At 36.1% G+C, this 14606-nt stretch overlaps 1 protein-coding gene across 5 annotated transcripts in view; it reads left to right on the top strand.

Annotated features, from left to right (window-relative positions):
* FAM184A (family with sequence similarity 184 member A) overlaps positions 1-14606 on the top strand; it is a 125674-nt gene that overhangs the window by 106685 nt on the left and 4383 nt on the right. For 4 of the 5 annotated variants that reach the window (XM_054558083.2, XM_054558081.2, XM_024249037.3 and 1 more), the window contains exons 12-16: positions 2826-2953; positions 3670-3854; positions 4304-4450; positions 11878-11995; positions 14057-14161. In XM_054558083.2, coding sequence (XP_054414058.2) covers positions 2826-2953; positions 3670-3854; positions 4304-4450; positions 11878-11995; positions 14057-14161 — 683 coding nt within the window. The remainder of the gene's footprint in view (positions 1-2825; positions 2954-3669; positions 3855-4303; positions 4451-11877; positions 11996-14056; positions 14162-14606) is intronic. The other variant, XM_054558082.2, reaches the window with a different exon arrangement.

Raw genomic sequence — 14606 nt, 5'->3', positions numbered from 1 at the left:
CACGCATCCATCAAATAATTAGTATTTCCCAGGATTCAGCTCTATCTTGGTTTGTTTTCTGTTGCTATAGCAGAATACCACAGACTGGCTAATTTATAAAGGAAAGGTTTACTTGGCTCATGATTCTGGAGGCTGAGAAGTCTAAGATCAGGTGGCTGGCCACATCTGGTGAGGGCCCTGTGCTGCTTCCTAGCTTGGCGGAAAAAGTGGAAGCAGGGAGAGGGCCTGAGCACTAGAAAAAAAGGGAGTGGATTTCCTATGCTTGCTAACCATTCCTGCAAGAAAGCCATTAATCCCTCCTGATGACCTAATCACCTCCTGAAGGCCCCACCTCCCAACAGTGCCACAGTGACAATCACATTTCAACATGTGTTTTAGAGGGGAGAAACCATATTAAACCACAGTAAGCCCCCAGCCTTCTGGTCTCTTTTTTAGTCTTCAGCCTTTTCTTGGTTTATTGCATCCACATCCATGGTTGCAACCACCGTCTATGTGCTGGTGATTCCACGTAATCGTTTCTAGACCACACCTCTCTTCTTGTACCTTAGGTTTCTATTTCTTATGCATTGTTAGACAGATATTCTAACTTACACTAAACATTTAAAAATATGAACTGACTGTCTCCCATAGTCGAAAATGTCTTTATATTCCTGTACCTCCTACTCTAATTAATGGTATCACTGTTTACACACTTGCCAAAACCAAGAAAATGGGAGTCACAATCGACTTTTTTTCTTTTCTTTTTTTTTTTTTTTTTTTGAGACGGAGTCTTGCTCTTTGCAGGAATACAGTGATGCCATTTCAGCTCACTGCAACCTCTGCCTCCCAGGTTCAAGCAGTTCTCCTGCCTCAGTCTCCCAACTAGCTGGGATTACAGGAGCCCACCACCAGGCCTGGATAATTTTTGTATTTTTAGTAGAGCCGGGGTTTCACCATGTTGATCAGGCTGCTCTTGAACTCCTGACCTCAGGTGATCCACCCGCGTCATCCTCCCAAAGTGCTAGGATTACAGGTGTGAGCCACCGTACCCAGCTGACTTTTTTTCTTTCACTTCCATGTCCTATCTGTTACTCCCTCCTCTTAAACATTTCTTCTATTTGTTTCCTCTTCTTTAGTCCTCTGCCATACTTAGGTTTTGGTTGTATCATTTCTCACCTGGATTATTGCCATAACCTTGCAGATCTCCTTTCCTGTAGTACATTCTCTAGACTCCAGTCAGGGTAAACTTTGTAATGCTCAAATCTCACCATGTGACAACCCACTTCAAATCCTTCATTGATTCCTCATGTCCTACCTTAGTGCGTGTCAAGGTTTCCCACTGAAAAAGGCCTTAACACCAGGGGAAACAACTTATGCTTTACATGGCAGTCTCAAGAGGAGCCTGAATTGGATAGCTACAAGCACAGCTTGTCTTTGAAGTCTCATGTTTTCACTTTAAAATTGATAAATGTGTATTTTACTCACTTAAATCTCTGTTTATATAGTATATAATTAATGGATTTTCCAAAAATCTTCTAGTAAAATTCATGTTTCAGAAGATGATCAAGTTTCTTCACACATACCACCACACATATCCCAGTTTGAGAACTATGAGCCTTAGGTTAAAATAAAAAGCATTTTGTACTAAAACTTTCTCCCACTAGGTTCCATTTTCTTTACAGTATGACCGTGTGCACTGTGGCCTCCTGCCATAGCAACCCTCCTGTAGTTTGCCAGACAGACCAGGTTCTTTCTGCTTTTACATATAGTATCCCTTCTTCCTGAATGCTTTTTCCTTCTCTACTTGGAGAACTCCTACTCAGTCTTTCAGACAGTTGCTGTGACAATTCCCTTCCCCAGTTTCCCTGTCCTAGAAAATTTGGGTTCTTGCACTACTGTGCTTTTATCATACCTAATAGTCACCTCTGATATCCTACTTAGTTTTCTGGCATAATGTCTTCCCCTCAACCCTATGCAGTTACAGAGATACTGTCATATTTCATTTCCCCTTAGAATAGTGCCTGACATTCAATAAATGTTTATGGACTGTATGAAATAATCCCTAACTCAAATGAAGGTGATGACCTTCAGATCACTGAGAACATTGACCAGCTAGGCTCCTATAGGGATATTTTTGAAGAATTCTTATTTGGGTGAGAAGTTGCCTCCTAAATATTTGTTATGGTACGATTAAACTCTAAAATTTTATTCTTTTTTTTTTTTTTGAGATGGAGTCTCACTCTGTTGCCGAGGCTGGAGTGCAATGGCGTGATCTCGGCTCACTGCAACCTCTGCCTCCCAGGTTCACGCAATTCTCCTGTCTCAGTCTTCTGAGTAGCTGAGATTACAGGAACCTACCACCATGCCTGGCTAATTTTTTGTATTTTTAGTAGAGACGGGGTTTCACCATGTTGATCAGGCTGGTCTTGAACTCCTGACGTCAGGTGATCCACCCACCTCGGCCTCCCAAAGTGCTGGGATTACAGGCATGAGCCCCCGTGCCTGACCAAATTTTATTATTCTAATAGTGAAAGAGACAAATTAAAAATACTTCATCTCCATTAGCACTTTACCTGCATACTGAAAGCATGTATAAAAATACCTTGATCCGCTTAAACATTTGAAATATTTTATATCCTCATCAAAGCTACATTAACTTTAAATTCATGATAGTATATTGTAGTCTGTAATATTTAAATTTGTCATAGTTTATAATCTATTAATTTAGTGGACATACACAAGTGTTCTAATTTTTGAAATAATATTTTTTACTTCTATAATTTTTATCTAAAGTATTGATAGTATTTTTTAAATGTGCCACACGTATTTTTGCCTTGCAATTCCAGCTTCCTTGCGCTCAGAACTCAACCATCAACATGCAGCTGCAATTGATTTGTTACGGCATAATCATCATCAAGAATTGGCAGCTGCTAAAATGGAATTAGAGAGAAGCATAGACATCAACAGAAGACAGGTAAGTAAGGGTATTCTGTACTCTGATGATTTCTTAAATTTGAATAGATTGTTCATAATTTTCTGAAAATTATTTTGTAATAACTTATTTTCACTAGTTATCACATTCTATTTATATTGAAGAGCTTTACTTGATTTAGTTATTCATTTATTTGAGACAGGGTCTCGCTTTGTCACTGAGGCTGGAGTCGAGTGGCACAATCACAGAAGGGAGCTTAACTGTCAGATAACTGCTAGAGCAGCACTAAACTAAGTCTGCTTTGTAAGCCATGTGATGTGTGTGTTTTAGGAGGGCCTCCTTAGATGCACTTTCTCTTTAGATTATAGACAGTGGTGCCACAATTATTCTTCAAAATCATGTAAAACTTACTGAGAATGTAAGAGCACTGTATTCTAAACTCAACTCAGCCACTGATTATAAATCATCTTTGGGTATTGGTTTCCTCATCTGTAAAGTGAGAGAGATGTCCTTTGACCTTTTGGGTTCTTTGTAACCTGACATTATTGAAGCTATATCCATATACACACTTACATGTGTGGAAAGAGAAGAGGCCTTGAGGTTTTCTCATTTCAGCAGTTTGCTTTTGAAGAAGCAATGTCAGAATGATTACGTTTGACATTCCAGTGTGTCGTTTTCTTTCCCGCAGATAAACGCAGACATCAAATATGTAGAAAACTTCTAAAAATGACTTTTTTTTTTTTTTTTTTTTTTTACAGAGTAAGGAGCACATGTGTAGAATTACAGATCTACAAGAGGAATTAAGACACAGAGAGCATCACGTCTCTGAATTGGATAAGGAGGTTCAGCACCTTCATGAGAATATAAGTGCCCTAACCAAAGAACTGGAATTTAAGGGGAAAGAAATTCTCAGAATACGAAGTGAATCTAACCAACAGATAAGGTATGCCATTAAGTACAACAGAAGGAATATGCAGTGTCATCTGAAAAACTGTTGTGCTGGTATTTAGTAATTTATGCCTATTTTTGTGACTAGACTGCCTCTCTAGTAAAATATTGAAGACCACTTTTTACTTTATTTGATGACTATGTTATAATCTAGAACACAGATGAAATGTTTATATCTTGAATGATGTACATGTATTCATTCACTTTGGAAATTGTATATAATTAACTGAATTCTTTTTAAAATGTTATTTGAAAAAGCATTAAAGGAGACAACTTTAACAAAGCCAGAAGCTTATAGCAGAAAGTAAGTAGCTTAATTTAGGCTGTTTACATTAATTTTTTATATATTATACCAAAAACCATTTCAAATCTGGTAGAATAATAGAGAGTTTTGAAAGCTTGACTTCAGAATAACATTTTCTTAACTAAAAATAAATCAAACAGGTTGCATGAACAAGATTTAAACAAGAGACTTGAAAAAGAGTTGGATGTCATGACAGCAGACCACCTCAGAGAGAAAAATATCATGCGGGCAGATTTTAATAAGACTAACGAGCTACTCAAGGAAATAAATGCAGCTTTACAAGTGTCGTAAGTCATATTATATAAGAAAATTCATATGTGGATAATAAATTTAGGAGCACTGTGTTTAATCTCAGATTAGCTGTTATTTTGACTCTAATAGAAAGGATACTTTAAAAAGAAAATTTTAGTGCTGTGTTACAGATGGTAATTGCAGTGCTATATGTTCTTTAATTAGGATGAGGCAGTTGAATGATGATGTTTTATCAACTAAGACTGCAACAGTTCTGCTAGAACGATAATCTAAAGAATGTCCCTTAGGATCATGAACTATCATGCCATGGTGAAAACTGAAAATATGGCTATTATATAATGTTAAGTAAAAAGAATATATAGTGAACAATAGGAATACTATGATCCTGTATACACACTAATAATGTATATTTTACCAAAATATCTTAACAAATACCAAATTTTAATAGTAATGGTTCCCTCAAGAGAATGGATTAGGAGGTACTGGAGATGAGAAAGAGCAATTCTTTCTTTTTATTTTATATACTCCACGTACATGTTGTTTAAATTCCTACAAGAAGCATCTAACTGTCTTATGATTTTAAAAATCAATAAAGGGGAAAACATTACAAATAAAGTTACTGCTCATACATAGTAACTACAGTATTGTTAAAACCAAAGTTTCTAATTCTTATTTAATGTTCTTTGAAAACATTTAATAACCCTTCCTTTCCTAGATGCTTATAAACTGATGTAGCTAATGCAGTTTGTACTCAGTCCATCTCTGTGGCCTAAACCCTGGTCCCACATAAGTTATTTCAGAATTAATCTACTCTTAAGCTGCTGCTAGTAGTTTATTCACCTTTAGTCTCTCCTCTTCCAATCAAATATGTATATCCACATTCTTCAGTAAAGTCACAATTAGTGACTAATACCATTATCCTTCATGTCAAAGTCAAATGTAAACTTATAGCTCCAATGTGCCTTATTCTACATCATCCAACAGCAACCCTTATTTCTTATTCCATCTACTGTCTTTGTATCAGCCTAGTGGACCTTCTTGGTTTCTTGTGTTGTCCTCTACAGTCTAGAATAACCTCCTGTGTTGTTGCCATTTTAAGTATTGTCCTCAAATCTAAAAATTACCTTCTTTTATTTGATTTATGTGACCAATTCAATCTCTCGGTAAAGATTGTTACATACATAGGCAACACCACAACACACACATACAGATGCACACATGCACACACACGTATTCACTTAAGCCACAGCAGAAAACAGGTCCCCAGTTGTTATTTACTTGACTATGCTGTGAGATGAGGTGCTCTTTCTGATGGACGTATTCAGAATCGTTACATTAGTTAAGCACTCAATGAATGTTTCATGAATGAATTTTATGATTCTTTCCCCATCATATTTACCACTTTTTGAAGTTGCCTTTGAAATGGCGAGGAAACTTGTGTTACTTCCCTGGTCACTGTGAGTTTGGTGTTTGCTGTTGTTAGAGGTGATTTTTAAATCCTTTTGGGCCAAGTATGAGCTCAGGTATCTGCCTTGTATGACAGCTCATAACCTCATGCTTTTGCAGAAATGATTTACAATAGACCTCAATTCCTTGGCTATCCTTTTTCCTGGCCTTGGTGGTATTCCTTAGACAGAGACTGAAATCTTGGCATCCCCCACTTCATGCTCTGAAAAAACATGGTCACAGAAAGAATAACGTCAGTCTGTCTGTGTGTCCTGTCTCCTTAGGAATGTTAGTTTACAAAGAGTAAAGGTTGTGTCCTTGTTTTTCCTTTATTCTGTTGCATATGGTTTTGCACATTATGAATCTTCAGTAGGTAGCAAATAACTTAGTTTTTGATTTTATGATCATTTTTAATAATCAAAGAATTAGTATTTACTTTTAAGTAAACTACCTGCTTTTCTAGACCCTCCTTTCATTTTAATGCTTCCACTTGGGTCCATGCTAACCAATCATGTTTCTTTTTTCACCAGAAACCTACTGCCACCAGGTGATTACCCCCTAGCTTTAGGTGTTTACTCCTTTAGTTAAAAACAAACACACACCAAATTTATATTTGACCAGCACTGTCCAATAGATTGTCTGTGATAATGAAAATGTTTTGTATCTGCTTTGTCCAGGTTAGTAGCCTCTAGCTAAAATTGCTATTGAATGCTTGAACGGTGGTTAGCGTAACTGAGGAGCTGAATTTTTAAATGTCATTTAATTTTAATTAATTTAAATGTAAATAGCCATATGCAGACTAGTGGCTACACTGTTGGAAAATGTAGTTTTAGACAATTGGTTGTTTCTGTTCCATATCCTTAAATGCAGCCTGCTTGGATCTGCTGAATGGTTTGGATTTAGACAGGTAGTGAGCAGGTAGAGTTGGTTCCAACTTATGGAGCTGTGGGAAACAGTATCTGAACTGTTCCCAAGGACTAGGGGATTCTATTGAAGTTCCTAATCAGCTGCACCCTGGCTTTAAAACTTTGATATCAGAAGAGTCCTGTGGATTCCTGGAAGGCGGTGGTGGTGGGGGCTGAAGGGACATGGTGCAGCCTGACAGGCCACAGCTTGCCACGGAGGAAGCTTGGGGGCAGATGCAGCTTCTTGCTTCTGCTCCTGCCCCAAATCCCGTTGAACTCCCTGGAGAGAGAAGGGTGGGGCAACACATGTAAAGGATGGGAAATACCCTCTAAGTCTGTAAGTATTGTAGAAATGGTGATGAGTTCTATATTGCTTGTGGATGATGAGTATTAGAAACCCTCTTTGGTGCTGGAAGTTAAAGTTTTAGATTTTCAGAGAGTTATATAGAAATTTTATTTTTCAGTGATATAGTAGTAAAAACTTTATATCTAATAAAAATGTCCTGATTCTGGTTTCTTTTAGAAACAAATGAGAGAATGGGCTGTTTGATTTTTTGTATCTAAATGATTTACTCTGTAAGTAAAGAAAGTTTAAGCTAAATGAAAACATTCTCTACAACTTGAGGTCATGGCCGATTTTTCATATGCAAAAAGATGGTTCTGAGATTATTGATTGTTTAGGTTTATTTCACAAAAGATGATTTCTTCTTGAGAGAAATGTTGAGTTTCTGTACTTAGATTTTAAATAGGTCAGTAATCCCCAACTGAAAAGAAGCACTCCGCCATACCTGAATTACTTATTTTTTTTTAAGTTTTGAGTCCTTTCATCTATGATACTCAAATAACTTTTGTTTTTATTGTCATTTGATTTTTAATTTACCAGTCAGGTATTGTTGTAAGCTTTGTGAGGTACGGAAGTAGTCTTGTCACAAATCAGAGTCTGTGTGTAATTTATGGGAAAAGAAAGGTTCAGCGTTAAAGTGCTTCAATTGCTATATTTCCTTTATTTAAGAGTTTAGAAAATGATGATATAATAGAGTTTTTTCATCTTTATAAAACCAAAGTTATAGGATATATGTGTGCATAATATACTATTGTTTGGTTATGAAACAATAGTATACTATTTTTGGTTCTAAAATTCACTGATTTTATTTTTTTATCCTTTTCTTTTTCTTAACAAGACTATATAACTTGGAAAGTTTGTATACAGCTTTTTAGGCATTTGTAATTTAGGCCTGTTGTCCATGAATCACAGACATTGACCTGTATATTGTCAGAGCCAGAGAAAGCAGGGCATGCATGCCTGGTGAGAATCCATCAGCGGCCCTAATTAGTAATTTTATATGTTCTACTTCTCATTTCTTCCCCTTTCTCTTCTCTCTGCTATTACTTTTAATGGAAATCTGTAAAATTTGAGTAAAAGGCTACACTTGTGTGGTATTCTCAAGGCGGCATTTCCCAGGCTTTAATCATTCATATACATCCTTGGGAATTGGGTCATTTCTGGCTATGTATATTATTTTCTTAATATTTTTTAATTGACTTATTTTAACTTAAATATTTAACAGGAAAACTTGATATCACTACAGTAGAACATTTATCACTACTGAAAAATTTTATCCTTTATTCTAAATAGAAGCTAAGCTATAATTATATGAATGTAAATTTTGTGGAAATAAAACAATGTTATTAGATTCTAGCTAGCATTTACGCTGAAGGCCTGCCTGAGTGTTGTGAAATAGAGTAATGAACATAAGTTATGGAGGCGATTTAAGATATATAGACCCGGCTGGGCACAGTGGCTCATGCCTGTAATCCCAGCACTTCTGGGAGGCCGAGGCGGGCAGATCACCTGAGGTCAGCAGTTCGAGACCAGCCTGACCAACATGGTAAAACCCCATCTCTACTAAAAATACAAAAATTAGCCCAGTGTGATGGCAGATACTTGTAATCCCAGCTACTCGGGAGACTGAGGCAGGAGAATCACTTGGACCTGGGAGGTGGAGGTTGCAGGGAACTGAGATTGTGTCATTGCACTCCAGCCTGGGTGACAGAGCAAAACTCCATCTCAAAAAAAAAAAAAAAAAAAAAAAAAAAAATTTATATATATATATATACCCAAACAATTTTTTTTCTTGTGATTAGAAAGATTAAAAAACAAACTTAACTGTGTATCTAGGAACAAAACCAAACTCCACATGTTCTCACTCATAAGTGAGAGTTGAACAGTGAGAACATAATGGGCACAGGGAGGGGAACATCACACACCAGGGCCTGTCAGGGGGTGGGGGGCAGGGGGAGGGATAGCATTAGGAGAAATACCTAATGTAGATGACGGGTTGATGGGTGCAGCAAACCCATGTATACCTGTGTAACAAACCTGCATGTTCTGCACATGTATCCCAGAGCTTAAAGTATAATTAAAAAACAAAACAAAACTGTATCACCAGTTGTTCACACCTGGACTAAATTTTAGAAGCAGTACTGGTTATGAGAGCTGCCTGCAGCAACTGAAGAAAAAATATTGACTAGTCTTGGCTTGAAATGGATATCGGAATAGTACCAAGTTTTATTTCTGTAAAAATTTTGAAAGACTAGTAATTAATGAAATATATTTGCAAGTTAAATCTATATCATATTACTTACTTGTTCTCTCCTTTAATGCTTTCCTGTTTGTGTTTATATGGATTATGTTTTTTCTATTTAATCAATTATATTTTCCTATTTAATATCCAGGTGTTTTTCTTATTAAACATTTTTGATGATGTAAAAATATTGTATTAGTCCGTTCTAACGCTGCTAATAAAGTCATGCCCGAGACTGGGTAATTTATAAAGGAAAGAGGTTTAATTGACTCACAGTTCAGCATGGCTGGAGAGGCCTCAGGAAACTTACAGTCATGGCGGAAGGGGAAGTAAACGCATCCCTCTTCACATGGTGACAGGAAGAAGGGCCAAGCAAAGGGGGAAAAGATTTTCGCTTATAAAACCATCAGATCTTTTGAGAAGTTACTGTCATGAGAACAGCATGGGGATAACTGCCCCCATGATTCAATTACCTCCCACCAGGTTTCTCCCATGACACATGGGGATTGTGGGGACTACAATTCAAGATGACATTTGGGTGAGACACAGCCAAACTATATCAGATATTTTATAGAGAAGATTAACTGATAATAATTCTGTAGCAAAGGATGTTTAAGCTACATAAAAACACTGCAATTTGGATTCAGGGATAGACCTTTATGCAAAAAAAGTGGTTCAGAGATTGTAACTGATTGCTTTAGATTCACTTTACCTTAACTTTTCAAGTAACAAAAAGATAGAAATAATAGTTTTAAATAAGGCTTTAAATTTAGTTGTTTAGCTACCATTTATACCAAGTATCCTTGCTCAGCTGGGGAAGCAGTTCATAAATCTTGTACTTTGCTTTTAATGATAAAAGAAAGTGCTCCAGTGACATCTTGTGGCTTCTCCAACATAAAACCCAAATTGCTATTTCTTTTACTAGTTTAGTATTTCTCAACTTTCTTAAAATGTTTGCCCATAAAATACGTTGAGTTAACTCTGCCATATTGGGATAAAATGCAAGGTCACTTTATGTGAGTTAACAGATCACATTATTTTTCACTTGGTCTCTGTTGTCACAAAAGATAAAAGTAAAGAGAGTGGAACTGAACACATTGTACAGCAAGGTTGTTCAACCCACGGCCCGTAGGCCATGTGCAGCCCAGGACAGCTTTGAATGTGGCCCAACACAAATTCGTAAACTTTCTTAAAGCATGATAAGATTTTTTTTTTGAGATTTTTTTTTTAAACTCATCAGCTATTGTTAGTGTGTTTTATGTGTGCCCGAAGACAATTCTTCTTTAAATGTGGCCCAGGGAAACCAAAAGATTGGACACCCCTGTTACACAACTTAACTCACACTGATCTGATGAAGTCCCTGCTGATCCTGAGACAATCACTTCCTCACTTCCTCATCACCTTCATACCTCCCAACGCCCTAATTGAGAACTTTAGCCAGGGGATGGATAGAGAGCCTAATATATTATTTCCAAATCTTTAGCTTGGGCTGAGTTTTTGGAGGGATTTTATGGTACTCAAATACACTGTGATTCAGGTACCTCTCTAGGGTTTTGGGTGGGAATAGGAGTGTATAACTGATTTCTGGAAGATAGATCATCTACAAGTTACTCAGTATTCATGAGTGAATAATTTTTTCTAAGAATCTTTATTAACCATAATTTTATTGAATAATGTTATTGAAATTTTATTTAAGTTCTATCCTTTATATCCTGAAAACAAGATTTTTTAGATTGTTCTAATTATTTGCATTTTCTAAAATTGAAAGTGCTTTTTCTGAAACTAAACCAGCAGTTTCCATTTGTATTCTCTTCAGTCTGCCCCATCCTATATTCTTAGACTCAGCAGGATGTGTCACCTGCTTATAAAAAGTGGCCTATATTTTAGTGTTCAAGGCATTCAGGCCTATTACCACCTCATATCATGCAGGACAGAATAGGCTTAGAAGGGAACATAATTCTTCTCTTACCTGATGAAACTTTTTTTCAGTTTGTATGTATTGGCTGATAATATAGAATTTTTAAACCTTCTTTTCTATAAACCAGGAAAAAATGATGTCATACATGTGTGTCGTTTGTTTTGCTTTCATCTGTATTTGTTTCTTGTCCTTTTTATATGTTACCAAGGCTTGTGTTATCACACAATATTGTATTGTGATAAGCACTTGTAATAGTAAGCCTGCCTTTCTAGTATCAAACCTGTATTTGTCAGGTTAGTATCATTCAACATATAATTTCTTCTGCAGATACTCCTCACCTTTTCTCCAAATACTCTGGAATGACTTAAAATGAGTGACTTCTTCAGAAGTAACCTGCAAAGCCTTTCATAGTACCATCTACCCCTTTAACTCCTTTAATGTAACTACTGCTCTTGAAGCAGTCATGTCATTATGCTTAAAAGTTTTAAGGAAAAAAGTTTTGTTTCAGATTTTTGTGTGTGTTCAACTAGACTAATTTTTTTAATGTAGGTATTACAGAAGAATGTATCTGAGTGATATCAATGAGCTAAAGTCTTTCTTGTTTTCAGATTAGAAGAAATGGAAGAAAAATATCTAATGAGAGAATCAAAACCAGAAGATATACAGATGATTACAGAATTAAAAGCTATGCTTACAGAAAGAGACCAGATCATAAAGAAACTAATTGTAAGATATTTTGGTTTTAGTCTAACCATGTTAGTAATCAATAGATATTGATTGGGAAAATATGGGACAATCTTTTTAAGTAATGCTAAGTGAAAATAGAAAACACAGAACATGTGCATTGTGATTGAAAGTTCATTGAAATGTTTATGAATAAAGATAAATATAAAGTAATTTTTAAAATTTAAATTTGGCATTAGGGTAAGGGAATTGTACGTCTTTCATATTTTTTTAAAAGAAAGTCTTTTTGATACATATTGAATGTTTAATAATATGTCACTGCCAGTATACAATTAATATACCATTGAAGTTTGTGTATGTATGTGTGTTGCACATGTAGAATTAGGATTGGCTAGCAAAGAAAAGCCAGCACATTCATGCATTAGCCTGTATTGTACACTAACAAGTTGAGCATATTGATTTCCTAAAATGTGTCCTAGCAAACACTAATCCAAAATTTTTACTCTATAGAAAAAAAAGTGTTCCATAATCTAGCCACAGAAAAGTTGCATGCTTTCTCTTGGAAGGTCAGTAACACTGAGGTTCTCTCTTGGAAAGTCAGTAACACTGGGTTCTTAATGGCTCTGAAGTTTATCAGCTAAGAAAATACAGATTTAACAATGAATATACTCTTTAACCGTTCATATCTTCAGCAGAAGACTTTGGACTTCAGCATGCAAAAAGAGCATAACAGCAACATGTATTTCTGAAGTCCTTTTTCCTTAATGCATCTCTGTTTGCATTTAAGAGAGGCAGCCTGTTGTCTGAGACTAGAAGTTCCTGCTGAAAGCAACAGGTAGTAGATTGGGGATCACAGGTAGAATCCAGGAGCAGGCTTTGGAGAGATGAGTGTGTGTTGCTTCAATCCACCAACCACCCAATTTTCTACATATTGTGAACATGAGCACAGGCCTTATAGATTGCTCCATCTGATAGCAGCAGACTCATGGAAAATTATATTTCACACATGAAATCAGCAAGCATAGTAAATGTATTGAAACTGTGTTCCATATAAATAGCTATTAATTCCCAGTTCTTACTGAGGAGGTGTTATAATTGTATTTTATCCTCACAGCAAATATAGTAAAGCAACTTTCGAAAGCAACACAGCTCACCAGGGAAGAGCCAGGATTGTAGGCAAGGATTGTTTCATACTCCTTCCACAACAGCCTGATTCCGTGGACTGTGAGGCACATAGGTCAAGATTAGTGATTTAAATGACAGTGGTGACTAAGAGAGGCATAAAGAATTCTACTAGATTTCACTAGAATCTAGTTCTCCTAGAGCACAGCCCTGCATTCTCCCACACACTGTTGTATTTACTTATGGCCTTCCCACATTTTGCTTACTTAATTAGAACATCTTGTTGGTGAAGCCAAAGGTAAAGGTTTTATCTCTATGTGGGCATTCACTTTTTCCCTGTTCTTTGATTACCATTGCTATCATAGATTAATATCTCAGATTAGATGCAATCGAATCTGTTTACAGTACTGAAGAATAATGAGGCCAGATATGATGGCTCATGCTTATAATCTCAGCACTTTGGGAGGCTGAAGCCAGAGGATTGCTTGAGGCTAGGAGTTTGAGTCCAACCTGGATGATGTAGTGAGACCCTACCTCTACACACACCAAAAAAAAAAAAAAAAAACTTGGTATGGTGGCACATGCCTATAAAAAGAAATAGAAATAAAGATTAATGATACAGTGTCATCCTTATCTGTGGAAATAATTCAGTCATGCCCAGAGCCCCATGAATGTAAGTTGTAAACCTGCCCAAACTGCATAGTCAGCCCTGTGAAACAGCTGGGACCAAATAAAACATTTAGGTCTACTCCTGAAGGAAAAGGGTAAAGTGCTTGGGTATAGGGTTTAAAAGGTGTTGAAAACCTATCTCCCAACATTCCTTAAGACAGCAGCAATCAGGTCGCGAAATCTTTAAACAAAGTAACTAAATCTTCATTCAGGTTTTATAGTAAATTTTAAATGAAATGGCGTTTATACATTTATGTTTTTAAAATATTCCATAGAAAATATTTAAAAGATGTTTATAATTCTTTTGCATAGGAGGATAATAAGTTTTATCAGCTGGAATTAGTCAATCGAGAAACTAACTTCAACAGAGTGTTTAACTCAAGTCCTGCTGTTGGTGTTATTAATCCATTGGCTAAGGTATGTGCCGTAAACACTGTAGAATAGGAATGTGGTTTAAAAGTTGGTTAAAAATTTGGTGAAAATATTTGGAGCAGCATAGTTAGATAAAGCTCCCAAAAAATGTTTTCTTCTATATAATAATCTAGCACTAAAACTTATGAATAATTTATATGTTCATTTTCAGAATGAAACTCTGAATAATACTCATATTCCTTTAAATATATTTTACCAATATTATAAAACTTGATTCTACCTTTTTTTCATATTTCTAAAGAAAACTAACCTTCTGACTCTGCTTAAGACTATTTCTTGTTGTTTTCTTATTGTTCACAATCTTCTGCTTATGGTCCAGAAAGAGACTCCAGCCCTGGATACCCAACAGCTGTTCCTGGTTTAAGGCCTAACGTCTTAATGGACCTTGGGTTGGTCATGTATTTTGTTGCCTGCCAATCGTCAGAGAAGG

This window comes from Pongo abelii, chromosome 5 (assembly GCF_028885655.2).
Source record: "Pongo abelii isolate AG06213 chromosome 5, NHGRI_mPonAbe1-v2.0_pri, whole genome shotgun sequence".
Taxonomy (NCBI): Eukaryota; Metazoa; Chordata; class Mammalia; order Primates; family Hominidae; genus Pongo; species Pongo abelii.
The sequence above is the reverse complement of the archived record's forward strand: the minus strand, read 5'-3'. Positions and strand labels throughout refer to the sequence as shown.